The 17,315-nt window shown below is 36.7% G+C and overlaps 1 protein-coding gene across 1 annotated transcript; it reads left to right on the forward strand.

Annotated features, from left to right (window-relative positions):
• The first annotated feature begins 3,301 nt into the window (after window positions 1-3,301).
• On the forward strand, window positions 3,302-16,441 carry LYSMD3 (LysM domain containing 3). Its single transcript, XM_082620661.1, has 3 exons — window positions 3,302-3,552; window positions 7,467-7,732; window positions 12,415-16,441. The coding sequence occupies exons 2-3, from the start codon at window positions 7,478-7,480 to the stop codon at window positions 13,078-13,080; spliced, it is 921 nt and encodes a 306-aa protein (XP_082476787.1). The 5' UTR covers window positions 3,302-3,552; window positions 7,467-7,477; the 3' UTR covers window positions 13,081-16,441.
• Window positions 16,442-17,315: the final 874 nt, after the last annotated feature.

A 17,315-nucleotide genomic window follows, 5' to 3' on the forward strand; every position in this document is an offset into this window, starting at 1 on the left:
CATATATAACTATTGCTTTCTATGTGTAACAACTACCTAGCTAAAGAATTTAAGAATAGTATTTTGAGTCTAGTTTTCATCTAGTTACGTCTGTATAGATAGAGACTTTTGAAGTCATTCAAGTCACAGTTAATATCCCTGACATTTATTTGCATTTATAAGCATTTATATTTGCATATATAAATGCATTTATAAGCAACTCTGAATTCCTGAAGTATGCTTGACTCTTCTTTTATCCACATTATGGCAGAGCTGTGATTATGATAATCACTATGCTTTAAAATCACAGGGTGAACAGCAACTAGGGAGCTCATCTGGTTTATCTCTAGCAGAACATAATCTGAATCATGCAGTCTGGTTTGTTTGTTTGAGAAAAGACACAATAATTTTTTCTATATAGAGATAGTTTGAAGATAAGAGATGAGGGGCTTTTTAGGTTTCATCTCATAATCCAGTTTTAAATTCATTTAAGTATTTCCTTGGTGTACTACAGTCTTTTGCTTCTAGAAAGTAGAATGAGAAGGAACGGCTGATAAAAGGATACAAGAAGGAGCAAAGAGTTAAGAAGCAAGGATGAAAGAAATCTGGCAGAGGGAAATAAAGAAGAAATATAAAAAGAATTAAATGTTCCATTACTCTTTCATTTTTTTGATTTCCAAGAACCAGATTTGATCTGGTTTTTTACAGACACTCACTACTTGAACACAAGTTACAAAGAGACTCAGGAATGATTAAGGGGTGCATGGTTGACTATTGGTTAACTGTGGATAAAACAAGTCCAGTTATTCATCAATAATATGTGTTCAGTCTTAATATTTTTAAATAATAATAAAAGCACATGGTAATAAAAATTCAGTCTATGTAGAGAGGTCTAAAAAGAAAAGGCAAAGTTTCCTGCCACATCTAGTCCTTTCAACCACTCTTAAAAACTCCTTTAGTAATTTTCTAGAAAGAAAAATTAAATGCATTTTCCTATATAGATATATGAATGTGGGGGGGGCGATGAGGGCTATGCATTTAAAATTTTATTACAAAAGAGTAACATACCTCCTATGTGGCAGCTCACTTTTTTCTCTTTAAAATACATTTTGGAGACCTTTCCATGTACCTAGTCATGGAAGCTCCATGAATAAGGAAACTTTGTCTTTTTAAGCATTGTACCCCCAGTGCCTAGAACAAAGGTCTCAGAAATAGTTTTTCTCCAGAAAAAATGTGTTAGGTAAATGAATGAATAAATCAGAAAATAAGAAAAACAACTTCATTGTTTTGAGCAAAGGCATAATATTGCATTATTTAAATGTACCAGAAGTTTCCAGTCTGTTATTGATGAACATTTAGAATATTTTCAGATTTTTGGCTATTACTGTAGTAAACATTCCTGAACCTATCTGTTAAATCTTACACATATTTATCTGTAAGTGAATCCAAGGTAATTACTTTGCAATGTACTAGTTCAGTCAATTGCATTTTTAACTTTCACATTTCCAAGTAACACTCCTAACTGGTTGCATCACTTTACACTCTTATTAAAATACAATTTTTATTCTGGGGCAAACCACAAAACCTAAATGTTTAATGTCAGAAATACACATTCATAGAAACTACATATTCTTTCATCTACAGCCTTTTAATAAAAACTGTGTCAGATGAGATCTAAAAAACTGAAAATCCTTGTGGCCTTGCTCAGCACTAGGGACATCCTTTTTCTCAAGGACAAAGTACTTGTTCCTTCTGGCCAGCTTTTTGGAACTTGGCCAAAATTCATGGCTAACTGCTTCCTTTGTATATTCTAATAATAAGATATAATTCTATTACTGTCTTTTTGTAAAAAGCTCAATAACTGCACCTTTGTCAAATATAAATAATGGTTCAAGAGCATGCACATGTCATTGAGAAAGTATTTATACAAAGGAAACAGGTAGCAGTCCTGTAGAAGTGCTTGAAATTCTATCTCTTGGGCTTTCACACGGATTCCACTGCCTATTGACATTAAAATAAGAAAAGTAACCTATATGCAGAAAGAAGGTTGTATTCACATTAACATTCATGAAGGCTGAGCAGCTTGAGCCCTACACATCAAGTAGGGAATATATCCTTTGTTTACCGATGAGAAAATGTCTCAGTGATAAATGGTTACAGACAGGGGTGTCACAAGGGCAACAGCATACAGAACAGCTCCGACAAACTTAAAAAACATTTTTTTTTAAAGTCTTCTCCTCCAGTTCTTTTTGCAGATTGTGGAACGCAGTGCCTATCCCCTCAAATAAAAGAAAAATATTGCAATGCAGAATTCCTAACCTTTACTGAGGCACCTCCCAGAAAACAAAAAACACACTCTTTGTGAATAATTTAAAACAAAGCTTCAAAGGTTTCATGATGCATAAATATTCAGACATTCTGAAAAGAAGTGCCCTGCATCCTGCACCCTGCCTGTCTGGGTCTAAAATGTATATTGTTATAAGACAGCACGGTCGTCAAAGTGCAAAGTCTAACGTCAACACTGGGAGGCTTTAGGCACATCGTTAAAACGCTTTACCCTCATTTACATAAATTCAAACACATTATCATACTCATTCAGTAAATTTCTGAGAAGAATCATATATGAGGTCATGAATTTGTCATTTTACAAACTAATATATTATTGACTCCAAAACTGATAGACTTTCAGTTAATTTTCAAAACAAAATAAATTAAGTTATAACTTGTAGACAGCCTTGTCTCATTGAGAATAGGAAGCCTGGAACCAGGGCTCGAGGGCAATTACTTCCCGGGGTCTAACTCTAGGTGGCTCACTTTCCTCACCTAAAAGCACAAAGGCTGAAACAACTGTCTCCCGCCGCCCAAGGGTTTTTTCTCCAGCATTTTGTCTTTTCTGCAGGAGTCTAGAGGATTCAGCAGGAAGAGTTAGAAGCACAGAACAATCTAAAACATGGATGTCGATAGCTTTGGCGAGTCCTTCACCATCACACAGAAAACTCCAGATGCAGAGCAAGAGGAAATACACAACAGCCGCCGACAAATCCCCAGCACCTCCCCGCTCAGTGTTTTCTTGCCAGCCTTTGCCAGCGCTGTGCTAACGAAGGACAAAAGCGCAGCCGGAAGGTCGCCCCGGGCCGCCGGGTTAGCCCCGGGCCTTGGCCCTGGATCTATTACGTACTGGGGATGAAGGGGCGGGGCCTAAGGGGAGGAGTCAAGGGCGGGGCTGGAACTGGACCCTACTCCTAGGCTGCGGCGGAATCTCTGCGCCTGCGCGCCCGCGTAGGCCTGTGGTTGGGGAGCCCCAGGTTCTAGGCTCGCCCTCGCGCCCCGGCCTCCGCCTCCTCCAGGTCCCTTCCCACCTCCGCCCACTTGACGCGATGACGCACGGCAGGTTTGCGGACGTGGCGGCGGCGCACGGCACGAAAGGACGAGACGTTGGCGGCGGCGGTGACGGTCGACTGGGGCAGCCAAAAACGGAGCCTCGGCCATGAACTGGACCGGGACGGCCTCCCTGGCGGCGGCGGCAGACTTGGTAGCCGTCTCCTCGTTGAGTCCCGCCTGCTAACGGGACAGGTAAAGATGGCGGTGAGAGGTCGGGGGTGGCCGGGTCCCGGCCGGCGGGGTTGGGCCCCAGCTGCACCCTCGCTGGAGGCGGCGCGGACCCCGCGGCCGCAGATGTGGCGAGGCACCTGGTTGGGGCTTGGACCCCAGCCCGCGTGGAAGAGACTCCGAGGCAGGGGAGACCTTCGAGAGCAGCTCCACCAAAGCCCCTTGTTACACTGTCGGGGAATCTGAGGCTCAGAGGAAGGACTCCTACTTGCTCCAATCCCGGAGCAGCGCATTTCCCACCTAGACACACTACATTTCTCCTACAACTTCGTGTCTCTGTTGAATATTCGTTGACAGCATCTCGTCCACAAGTGTGATGGTGTAAGATAGAGATCTGAGATTTAATTCTCGCAGGGGGTAACAGGGAAAGAAAAAACAAGACGTGTGGAAAGGAGGAGGAGGGAAGTTAAGTTTTTAGAAACTGAATTGGCCCTGGCAGGTACAGTCCCTGTGATACTGTCCCAGTGCTGAACTGGATTGTGACCTGTGGCCCTTTTATTGCTCTCTGCTTAAGGAATGTCAAAGCGAAACACCCAGCAGCATTTATGCAGCACGAAAGCGTTTGGGGAATCATTTTCAGTCACAAAGTGAGCTGATGAGTGCTTCAACACGGTATCCACTGTGTTAGTCTTGTCATCTATGTAGCATGCAGGCTTGTTTCAGTTTTCTGAAGGGGGTATTTGTGCTTTTTTTTTTTTCCCTGCCTTAAGAGAATTATGACAGGTGAAGAGAATTGAACCAGATGACTTGAATACTGGGTACTTTCTAATTTCTATATACTTGGCTCAGATAATTGTATGCCTGGGCCAGAGTCTACCTTTTCGCGTCAATTAGGGACACAACCAATTTTTGATTATTCAGAAACAGACTACACAGTTTGTGGTATTCTACTGGCTGCGTTTCATTCCAAGCGGAGTGAAGAGATCGTGAAACAGATGACGTTCTAGTCTTTAAATATTATTTAGCAATATATCATGGAAAGACGTTGATACAAGTATCTAAAATGGCTTTGGGGCATTGCTCAGTGAATTTCAGCTGTACTAAGCCAGTTTGGGGTTCTGAGACCAAATTATCGGGAAAAACGTCTAAAGGGCAGCATAACTGAGTCAGTATAGCCATGGGTAAATTGCTGTATATTAAGTGGTTCATAACTTTTTAAACTTTTTGAGAATATGAAAACAATAAATATTATCCCCAGAAAAATGTAAATATGTATAAAATTTTGCCTAGGAATCCACAGGATTCACAGACATTCCCTACATTAAAGACAGGAAAGACTGTAAAATAAGTGGAAATTATTATCTGTTTTAGATGAAGGTGAGATACTCTTTCAACTTTTTTGAGAACAGAATAAAAATAAAGCATCCTTAATTTATTATGGTATTAAAACAAGTTTAATCTTTAAGCTTGTTGGAGTTGTCACTTGTTAGAATTCCTTGAAGGAATAGGTGTGACTTTAAAACTGCTTTTAAGATGTAAAATGTGGTAGCTTTCTTTAGTTTGGTGGCTGTTGAGTTAGGAATTCCAGTTCATGGTAATAAATAATGTAGCTCTTGGGGGAACAGGTGAAATTATCAACTTAATATATAGCTATTAGTTATTTATGTTATCTGAATAGAAACCTTTGAGTTTTTGAAGCATTACAGTGTTGCCATAGAGCAGAGTCAAACTGGTTTTCAAGGGTTCTATTCAATGATATGAAATAGTTCCCCAAATTTTAAAGTATGTCCCGACATTGAGAGTGTGTAATCTATTGTCATGTATATTACAAATTCAGACTTTTGGAGTTGGTCTTTTTCGATTTTTTTCTTTTTCACCTGGTACTTGTCCATAGTATTCACAACTGCCTTTGATACATCATTTAGTCTTGGCTTCTATGGCACAACATTTTCTTGGTTTCCTCCTCCTCTGAACACTTCTTTTCGTCTTTGCAGTCTGATTTTCCTTCGTCTAGGTACTAAATGTAGCAGTTCTTCAAGGGTCAGTCTTGGACCCTCTTATTCTGCGCGCGCGCCCTCTCTTCCTCCCTCCCTCTCTCTGTCTCTCTGTCTCTCTGTAATCTCATCTACACAGCTTCAGTTTCCACCTATGTGCAGATGAGTCATGAAATTATATCACCCAGACCTTTCTGAATTTGACTAGATAGCCTACTTGACTACTTGACATTCTTTTTGGTTGTCTTAACGGAATTTACAAAGTCACCAAGCCCCCTGCCCCCACCAAGCTCTTTTTCCAGTGTTCCAGATCTTAGAGAATGGCACCACCATTTACTCAGGGATGCAGATCAGAAGTCTTGGTGTGATCCTTAACTAATTTCTTCTCTTCATATCTGAGCCACATCATTAAGCCTTAAGTATTTTATCTCCCCAAATTCCTCTTTCGACCTCTCTACTCTCCATCTTTCACAATAATTGAGAATAATCTACTATCCTTTCTTATGTGAACAATTAATATGAAGCTAAAACTGTGAATGTGGTAATAGTTTTTTATGTTCTTGTATTTTGTTTTTAACATTGACAGACTTTATGGGGGCAGGGATCTGATTTCCAGATCCTACCCTGTTAATATAGATAAGAAGGGATTTAGAAACCTTTGTACAGTATCTGTTCTGGGCCCCCAGGGCAGGAAGGGGGTGATCGCTGGGTGGGCGGACTGGAAGGGTGGAGGCAGGGCCCTTACCACCTGCATGCCCACATCCACCCTGAACATGAGGGTGGGGTGAGATGCTCTGGGAGGGATGAGGGAGTCCCCAGGCTAGGGCCAGGCTGGCAGCAGGGGCTGTGGCAGGTAGCCACAGCTTCAGCAGCACTTGGCGCCACGGTTGCAGGGCAGCTTGTTGCTGGCATCATCAGTGGTGCACTTGTAGGTGAGCTCCTCACCATGCAGGGTGCAGTGCAGGGTAGGTGAAGATGATGATGGGCTTCTGGCCCTCCACGTGGGTGACTTGAGAGAAGCAGTTGGGCTCACAGGAGTGGTTGATGACACGGGCAGCATTGCCATGCATCGTGGCATCCCCACATCAAAGTCATCCATTCGGAACATGTAGCACCCAGTGCCCTTCCCATCGGAGAACTTCTCCCGCTTATTCTTTTTTAATGAGGATAGATTAACTTGATGAAGGTGAGTTGAGAGTGAGTACACTTAGGTCAGCTCTCATCTCGGTCTTAAGATGTCTTTTCTGAAGTAGAAATGAATGTAGAACTTATAATCTGTTCACAATCTTTATAGACCATAAATTGAGTTTCATGAGGACTTTGGTAAGTTAAAGTTTGGTGAAAAGCTACCAGGGAAGAAAAATCCCTGGTTGAGAGCAAAATACTGACCTGTATAGAAGGCACATACTATACTAAATAAAAATACTGAAATCAGCGTGATCCAGGGAAGTAGGTGGGGAGTTCAAAAGACAGTTCAATCCCATGGAACTTAAAATGCAGAACAACTCAGAAAGTTTGGGGTTCATAAAAGTGTTGTGTGTGTACATATAAACATATACTTTGATTCTATCAGATCTGTAAATTGTATATATGATCACACGTTTTTAAGACATAATACAGAATTATTTCTGTAATTTTCTTCACATACTCAGAATGGGGAAACTTAATTTTTTGACCTCAAAATATATAGCAATTTGCCCTTGTTAAAATGTAATCATCACCATGTTTTGTGATATATGGTCTATAAGAATGGATTACTTCTTCCTCCCATCCCATTGTCTCCATTGCCAAATACATTCATTGTACTTCAACAACTATAAAACTGGAACCTAAAACCATTCTTTAAAAAACAAAAGATAAAGTGTCCTGAATATAAGATTCATGTAAATTAGTCAAATGGATCAGCTACATTCCAAAGTTTTCTCTGCCTTCTTTCCCTACCAGATTTTGACATTATGGCAGGGAGGCATCAGAATCGTAGTTTTCCTCTTCCAGGAGTTCATTCAAGTGGTCAAGTACATGCATTTGGAAATTGTACAGACAATGATATGTTGGAGGAGGATGCTGAAGTGTATGAGCTTCGATCCAGAGGAAAAGAAAAAATCCGAAGAAGTACATCAAAAGATAGACTTGATGACATTATAGTATTAACAAAAGATATACAGGAAGGAGACACTTTAAATGCAATAGCCCTTCAATACTGTTGTACGGTAAGTTTTAATTTGATTTTGCATAATGCAGCCCCAAGTAAATTATTTGTTCATAGCACAAAATTGAAATACTGTGCCCTTTTATCTTGTATTCCCGCCCCCCCCCCACTTTTTTATCTTTTCACAGAAATCAGTATCATGTTGGTGGATGTTAACTTTTTAAATTTTTAAGTGAATACCTGAATTTCTGTTTATTTCTAAATCATAATTTTATTTTCAGATTGAAAAACACTCAAATGTGTTTATTTTTCTCCTTATTCAAGTTGTAAGGGAATGTAGAAATATATAAGGAAAGGTTTTTTCCTGACCCAATTTCCTGAGATAACACACGTTGGTGTATTTCTTTCCATACCTTTTTTGGGGGGGAGATATATATGTGTATAGTGATTTTTGTGTTTTAAAAATTGGTTTATATTATACCTATTACTCTGCAAGTTGCCTTTGACTTTTTCATTTCTTGGTATACCATATCCCTCATAGCCTTATAGATCTAACTCATTATTTTATGTAGCTATATAATGTTGCATAGTATGGATGTACCATAATTATTAAGTTGTTCTCTTACTCATTGATAGGATTTTCTCCATGTTTTGCATTGTGCAGTGAATATCATCACAACTGGTACCTTATTTCTGTGAAATAGATTCTCAAAAGTGGGATTTATAGATGAAAGGTATATTTTTTATTTTACTAGGTATTAAACTCTGTTTAAATCCATTTAATGTCTGTGTCATGTCCATCTTGTATCCATAGCATGGAATCTATTTTCATGTAAACACATTGATATGGAAACTGTTGATATCTTTCGTTTGCAAACTTTTTATTCTCATGCTCCCAAAAGAATTTTGAAATGTATATACTGTGTACCTCCTTGCACCTTTTAAAGTGAACATCTTAAATACGTCCTGACTTAAAGTAGTTATAAAGGATTTAATTTCCAGAATGTTGTCAATATTGATATTTAAAAACGAGACTATTAGAATACTCTTTAAATATATGCATGGAATCCTAAATGCCACTAGAATTTGCTACCTAAAATTATTCATTTAAAAAATATATATATGAGCTCTTTTTTTAGTAGCATGAAATTTTATATTTTAAATTTTTTTATATATTTAAAATTTTTTTCTCCTTGATTAATATTTTCATCCCCCCAAGAGTCTTTCATAGTATAAAATATTTTTATCTTGAAAACCTTTTATTACCTGTCATAGTTCTCTGCAATAGAAACACATATATATTGATAAATTTATATATATATGTTTAAATTAATTTTAAAGTCTCTGATGACCATGAGGTTCTATGTATTATTTTTCCTGAATAATTATTGCAATTATTCACGATTGATCAAAAAAATTATAAATTTTAATTTAAATGTTTAATAAATATTTTATGGAAATGCATTTCTTGATGAGGTAAGAGAAGCTGGGTTTGGGTTTTTTTTTTGCGACTTGTTCATATATGGCAACATTATTTATTGTTAAATCAGAAAATATCTGATTTCATTCTTTAATGCAAATAAAATTGTTAATATGTGTTCTGTAGAGAAATAAGACCACTGAGAAATAAATTATAGAATGTGCTTTAGAAGGATGATAATGGAAAGTAATCAAGACTTTAAAATTAGGGGCAAGACTGAAAATATCAAGGTGAAGATCCAAGAGAAGAGTGTGGTCCAGCAGCTTTATTAGAGAAAGACATTAGTTTTCTTTTAATGAGCCTAGAAAATTTTCTTAGAAAAAGAGAAATTTGAAGTGCCATCTGAATGATTAAAAATAGGTCATATTTCCAATGGAGTGAGAAGGAGAAAGTATTTCAGGCATGACAGTGATGTGGAGATTTCAAGGAGGAAATAAGGCGGACAACGGAGGAAGTTTAATAGCTGTTTCAGAAATGAGTGACACAGACTAGGATGAAGTGCTTTAAGATAACTGAGGGAAAGTTTGATATATAGTAAGAGAACATCATTGTAAGATTTTAACAAGAGTGCTGCAGATGGGGGGGGGGCAGGAACCTGCTGGTGAATTAGAGAGAATCCAAGAAAGACGTTACTGGAAGATGATCCAATGAATATGATTAGGGCTTAGGCTAAAATATTTATAGTAAAGAAGAGAAGCCAATAGAAAGTATATTGGGGAAATCACAGGGTGTATCCACTGTTTCCTTAATTAAAATGAAGAGTGATGAAAGGCGGTTAGCTGAATGTTAGGGAAAAGATGGCATTGGCCACAATAATGGGAAAATTGATATAGCAGAGATAGGGAGTTAAGCAGTGCTCCCTTTTGACAGAGCTCAACTAGCAAAAAAAAGATTAACCTTACTAAAGGATTTATCATTTAAAAATATGGTAATTAGTGCTATATTCCACTTATAAATATTCAGCCTTAGGAATTATTAAAAATATGCCTGTTATAAAACAGTGATAAGAGGAACAAAAAACTCAAGGTTACATTTGGAATCCTAAATGTAACCAAGGAAGTTAGCATAACAGAGAAAATATTATAGGGATATTTAGAGAGATAACCGAGGTAGAAGCTAAACCTTGGAAACCTGGTTCAGAAAGATTATTGAGTAGTTATTAGTCAGAATATACAATACCAGGCAAAAGAGCATTTAAAGAGAATAGGATCAGGCTTTGGGTTTTGTCAGTGAATCTTCATTTGCCTTAAAAGAGTCTCAAGGTAGTAAAGTGACAAAGCACCCTTTAACATTACACTCTCATCTCCAAGTTACTGTTCAGTCCTCTCTCCCTTTTCCTCCCACACATACACTTCAAAGGAATTGATTTTTCCAATAAGAACTCTCATTATTCATCAGTAATATGCAGTTAATCCAGGTCACTACTACCTCTTAAAAACCCTGTTTGACAACCAGGTTTCTGCAGGTTTCTGACTTTCCCACTATTAAAATTTAATAACAGCTAACATTTACATAACATACTGTGTGTCACTACTGTAGGTGTTCTTTGGACATTTTAATACATTAATCTTCACAGTAACCCTATGTGGTAGGTAGTATTTTTACTGTCATTTTACATATGTGAAACTGATTTGCAGACAGGTTAAACAACTTGCCCCAAATCATACAGCTAGAAAGTGTCAGGACCATGCTTCAAACCCAGATAGTCTGTGCTTTTTTTTTTTTTTTTTTTTTTTTTTTTGGCGGTACGCGGGCTTCTCACTGCTGTGGCCTCTCCCGTTGCGGAGCACAGGCTCCGGATGCGCAGGCTCAGCGGCCATGGCGCACGGACCCAGCCGCTCCGCGGCATGTGGGATCTTCCCAGACCGGAGAACGAACCCGTGTCCCCTGCATCGGCAGGCGGACTCTCACCCACTGCGCCACCAGGGAAGCCCCAGTCTGTGCTTTTAACCACCATCATATAGTGCTTTCCTGGGCACTGTTTCTTAATCTCCTTTGTGGATTTCTCTTAACTCGGCATACCCCTCAAATGTTGGCATTCCTAAAGGATCTTTCCTATGTTACCCTTTTCTCCTAGACTTTTTCTAGTGAATCTACTCTTGTGACTTCAATTACCATTTTTGCTGGTAATCCACAAATCTATATCTCTAGCTGAGATCATTCTTCTGAATTTCAGGCATACATTTATAACTGCCTTTGGACATCTTCCACTTGGCACATTTCAAGCACCTCAAAGTCAACATGTGTGAAATCTGTGTTCATTCTCTTTTATCCCTCTACAGTGTTCCATAATCTCAGTGAGTGACATCATTATCCATCGAGTTGGCCAAGCCAGAAATCTAAGTTTTATCCTAGACTCACTTTACCTCTCTGATATCAATCAGGTGATAAAGGATCAGTGCTTGGTTTACAGCATTGATGGAAATGATGGATTAATAACTTCAAGGCAGTTGGAGAGCCTGGCATAGTAATTGGTAACCTGAGAAACACTCTCCTGCTCCCCTTACAATGGCAGGTGGAGAGAACATGTAGACAGGTTGAGGACTATATAAAATATATAAGGAAAGCTTATAAAAATGGCTGATCTGGGGGATAGCTGAATGATGCATTTACACCAAGAGGTTTGGGGAAAAATGGCTTCAGGGGACAAGTGAAGGAGACAAATTATCATATTTTATCAATTCTAAGGTGTATTTTTTTACACACTTTAACATCTTTGAAGTTAGAATGGTGGCGTCTTCAATATTTGGTGGTTTTTTTTTTTTTACCTTAATGATACATAAAATAATGGCACATCTTAGAGTGGATTGCATCTTGGTTTTGATAAAATATGGTACTTTTAGTTGGGTAAGTTGACATTTGCTTATACTCTAATCGCCACATTAGAAGAAAGAACATAAGTATCTGTAATCCTTCACAAATTGTTTACAGGCGGCAGAAGTATGATATTTGTGTATGATATAGAAAGAGAAATACCAAAAGATCCTAGAATCTACTTAAATAGCTAGAATTAGTGTTAATATTGATAATATGTGGGTGATTATAGAATGTAATTGGTGATTTCTTAAGACTGGTAGATCAAGAATGGTATAGAACTGTTATCCACAAATAATATAAAATCCTCTCTGGATGTGATAACTTACTACTTCCAATAATTAAACTCAATTTTTTTCCCTCCAAAAGTAACTGGGATGAATGAATATTACTACTTCTATTTTGATTTAGAATTTAGTTGAATTTTGCTTTTTTTTTTTCCTTTACAGGTAGCAGATATCAAGAGGGTTAACAATCTCATCAGTGATCAAGACTTTTTTGCCCTTAGGTCTATCAAAATTCCAGTAAAAAAGTTTAGTTCATTGACTGAAACACTTTATCCTCCAAAAGGAAGACAGACTTCACGTCCTTCATCTGTTCAATACCTTTCAGAACAACAGGAAGTTTTGTCAGCTAATGATTTTCCTTCTTCCAGTGAGTCAGCTGGTAGCTTTTTAAAAGAAGTAGACCGAGACATAGAACAAATAGTAAAATGTACAGACACCAAAAGAGAGAACCTTAATGAGGTGGTGTCTGCCTTGACAGCACAACAAGTACGTTTTGAACCTGATAACAAAAACATTCAACGTAAGGATCCTTATTATGGAGCTGACTGGGGAATAGGGTGGTGGACAGCTGTAGTGATAATGTTGATAGTAGGTATAATAACGCCAGTATTTTATTTGCTGTATTATGAAATTTTAGCTAAAGTGGATGTTAGTCACCATTCAACAGTGGATTCTTCACATTTGCATTCAGGAGTCACACCCCCATCACAGCAGAGAGAAACGGAAAATGAAATTGCTCCAACGAAAGGAATACCCTTTGTCCCACAAGATGACCATAAGCTTTATAGTCAATATTCTCAGTTACCTGCTGCTCAACACAAAACGTAGCAGTTAGTTCAGTTACAGTGTTAGCGATCACATGTGTATCTGGAATTTGGTGGGTGAATCAGTTATATTAAATAACCACTTCAAAGGCAGAATTTAGGGAGATTGCTTTGTTTTTCACCTTTTTTTGTTTGTTTGTTTTTTGGAACCATTTACAAATGGATTAAGTATAAAATCCCTACAGTTGCTAGTTGTTGATACTGAAAGCAGTAAATCTGTATATCTGTTCTATCAATGCTTAAAGCAGAAGTAAATTTAAATATGTGTCTCGGAAGTTCCTGGAAAATGCATTTTTTCTTATTCAAGACTGGTTATGTTCAAATTTTATTTTTTAGGCAATTGTTTTTGGTTTGAGGTTATTAATAGTAAATTCATTAAGCAGAATAATGATAGCATCAGATGTCTACAACTGAAGAAAATTTATTACTAACCATCAAAATATTTAGTTGCAGAAAAGTCTGATTCTAAAATTATTTGATAGGACTTAAAATTTCATTTCGAAACTTAAAAAAAAACCCACATTTAGTACATACGCTATGAAAACATAAGTAGAACAGAAAGGGGAAAGACATGTATAATGTCTGTAATAGAAGCTGAGATATATTATTATTTTTAAGCCCCCAAATTAATGTGTTACTGTTGGGAAGTTGTCATTTGGTCACTAAAACACTGGATTATGTCAGGACCTAAAAGTTATCTTTGTCTCTGAAAGAATGCTGCCTCTGCTTCTGTTTTTAAGTGATTATATTTGCCTCTGATATTTGAAAGCACTTTTGTTGTTCTTTGATGAAAAGTGTTATACATGTACAGATTAGTATTAATTAGGAAATATTTCCTTACATACTGTGATAAGTTGTTGCTGTGTTACATGTAATAACATGCCTTAATTACATTTAATGCCTTATAATACTTTATGTAAACTAGTATAATTTTTAGAATTAAAATTAAGCATTATTTCAGATGGTCCGATAGGATTCATAACATAGACTGTATAAATTTGTCTCCACCTTCACTGTCAGGCACAAGTTAATGGGATCATAACATTTTCGTTGTCTCTCTCTGAGGTCTGTAGCAGAAAAGCAAGGGTAAAGAGACCTTTTGCATTAGCAAAAACAGACAAATTGCTTTGTATGTTGATCACTTAACCTCTGTTTTTCAGAGAGAAAATGTTCAACTTAGCTCTTTTTTCCCTGAACTAGAGCATCAAATCGGGGAAGAGAGGCCAAAGGTGTATATGGATTGGTCAAAAGAGTGCCACTTTTAAGATCTGTTGTCGGTCAGAGTCTGGCTAAATAAGCATTTGCATATTGATTCCATCATTTATTAAAAGTATGTGTTTTTAAAATGCTATCAAAATGATTCATTTGGTGGAGTCTGGCTTGCCTGTTTGTGTATAATAAAGTATGTACCTTGAGATATATTATACCACCTCATTTTCTGGGCATTATTTCCTAACTTTTAATGTTTCAGATTTTTGACCAGTCATTTTATACTTCAAACTTCAGTCTTGATACAAAGTGGGGTGAATAAATATATATGCTTAATGAGGTTTAATGTACTTTTAGGAGCAGTGTATCATAGAAAGGACAAAGATGTCAAACATTAAAGCCCTTGCATATATTAGAGGGCCTTAGACAATTACCAAAAAGTGTTAATATGCAAGTTTGTAGCAAATTGATTTTTTTAGTTAACTCTATTAGTTTAAGATTTAAAAAATTGTTTTAATGTGCTTTGGGCATCGTGAGAAAAGTATGATCTTTCTAATTTATGCTCAGTGTTAACTTAGTTTACATTGTATTTATTAAGCCTGCTGAAAATCAAGTTTCAAGAAAGAAAATACAGATTATTTTAGGGTAGAATGGGCTAGATGTCCTTTGAAGAACTTTATTTACATCAAATTGATGAAATTACGGAGTCAGGGATTCCTTTTTGCTAGCGGTACTTTGAAATTGTGATAGAGAAGTCTGATTTATAAAATAAGTAACTTTTTAAAAAGTAATGAGGTATACCATGTACTTGATTAAAAACCTTTTCTGTCTTGCAGAGTGTCCTATTCCTTGAAGGCAGTATAACATATCCTTATGACACAGGCAGTTTCCTTTGTCCATATATTTGAATTACATTGGGTTGGCCAAAACGTTTGTTCGGGTTTTTCCATAACATTTTACAGAAAAACCAGAGGGAACTTTTTGGCCAACCCAATATATTTTTTTTACTTAATTGAATATAATTTGAATTATATATAATTCTATATATATGTATAACATATATAGAATTCTGTGTTATATATATAGAATTCTAGATTCTAATCCTTAAGTGTCATTTGTAAAGGAAAAATTTCCTAAGCATTTAATAGATTTAGAATAATTTTAGCTTTTAAAAAGTACTAATACATCAAAATTTGTAACAAATGCAGATTACTTTGTAAAACTTAATAAAACAAAAGTTATTTGATATTGTGGCTTTTGTGTTGAAACCCTTATTTGAATTTACTTTGAGGCTTTACATTAGAAGATATATACACACACACACATACGTGCAGATGTAAAAGTAACAGAACTGTGAATCATTGCATTTGGCTCACTTAAAAAGTTGGAGTTGCAAGTGAAGAAAAACCTATTTTTAAAAAGGGCAGATTCTTCCTTAAAGTCTGGGTACAAATGGTTAAGATTGTTTCAAACTAATGGATGCCATTTAAATTAAATATTTTTTGCCATCGTATTCCTAGAAAATTATGATTCATGTCCCCAAAAGATATATTAAGATCAGTTATAGAGTCTGGTGGCCACGTTAAGAATTAGAAGACAGTAATGTTAAATTAATTTCTCCAAAGACTTTTTGTTTTTTAAAGCTTATCTTTTTCTGGACACTACTTACTTGTTCAGTGGCCTGAAGAGTTCTTTAAATGAACCACTATTTAGTTATTAGTTATTTTTAAAGTATCTACTACTAAAATTACCTACTTGGGAATATGAAGGATACAGTTAGAGTTTTAGAAATATCGTGAAACAAAGATCCAGTCAAAGTGTTACAGAGTAAAGGTGTAGTTTTTAGGAGTCTGTATTTAAATGGTACATTATGATGGGAATCATTCTTATTTTGAATTACAAAGTGCTCATGAAATCAGTATTTTTCTTCCAAGTATGTGCATATTGCACTGTTAGACCACAGAAATCTGATGCTTTCATTCTTTTTATATATGCAAATTATGTCTTTTTTATAATGTATTTTATACAAATGCAGCATGGAATTGTAGAATGTTATGTTAGCATGTACATCTGTAAAACTGGTTTTTAAAACTTCTTGCCCCTCATTTTTCATATTTTAAAAGATCTGCAAAATGTAATAAAGTTTCTATTTTATTATTCAATCGAAAATGGAATCTGGTTAATTTAATTGAATAAAGCAAACCTTTTCTCCTTCTCTGTTAGAGATACTATGTAAGATAGACTGAATTGCCAAAGATTTACCAATTCAGATTCCCCCTTGTTATACTGAAACAAAATACACTGGATTATTTATAGTACATAAGTGAAAGGAAATGAAAACAAATTTCAGATGAATGTTATTTGGTGGGGGGATCTCTGATCTCACGGAAGAAGGCCTCATGAGACCTGGTCCACACCTCCTTGGCAAGTTACAGATTGGTCCTGTAACGATATGCTTTATTTATATGTAAATTTTATTATCACGAAACAACCTTTCCATCTCAAAATATTAATTTTTTTAAATACCAGTAGCAAAAAGAATTGGGACAGTTATTTGGAGTTTTTATTTATTTAATGGAGAATTTGTGGTGTAATCCTTGTATTCTCCTTTTTTTTTTTTTTTTTTTTTTTTTTTTTGCGGTACGCGGGCTTCTCACTGTTGTGGCCTCTCCCATTGCGGAGCACAGGCTCCGGATGCGCAGGCTCAGTGGCCATGGTGCACGGACCCAGCCGCTCCGCGGCAAGTGGGATCCTCCCAGACCGGGGCACGAACCCGCGTCCCCTGAATCGGCAGGCGGACTCTCAACCACTGCGCCACCAGGGAAGCCCTGTATTCTCCATTTTTAAAAGTATCTTGATCTTAAAATTGTATTTACAGTTTTTCTTATAAGAAGTTTTTACTAACTTAAGAGCCTTTAACCATATTAAGGAAAGCCATTGATACTGTACATCTGAAGGTAGTGGAGAAGGAAAGGTTAACAAGGTCATCTGAGTTTCTTAGCATTCTCTCAATATCCAAATCTCTTAGTT

The sequence above is a fragment of the Mesoplodon mirus genome, assembly GCF_964341445.2.
Source record: "Mesoplodon mirus genome assembly, chromosome: 5".
Lineage (NCBI taxonomy): Eukaryota > Metazoa > Chordata > Mammalia > Artiodactyla > Ziphiidae > Mesoplodon > Mesoplodon mirus.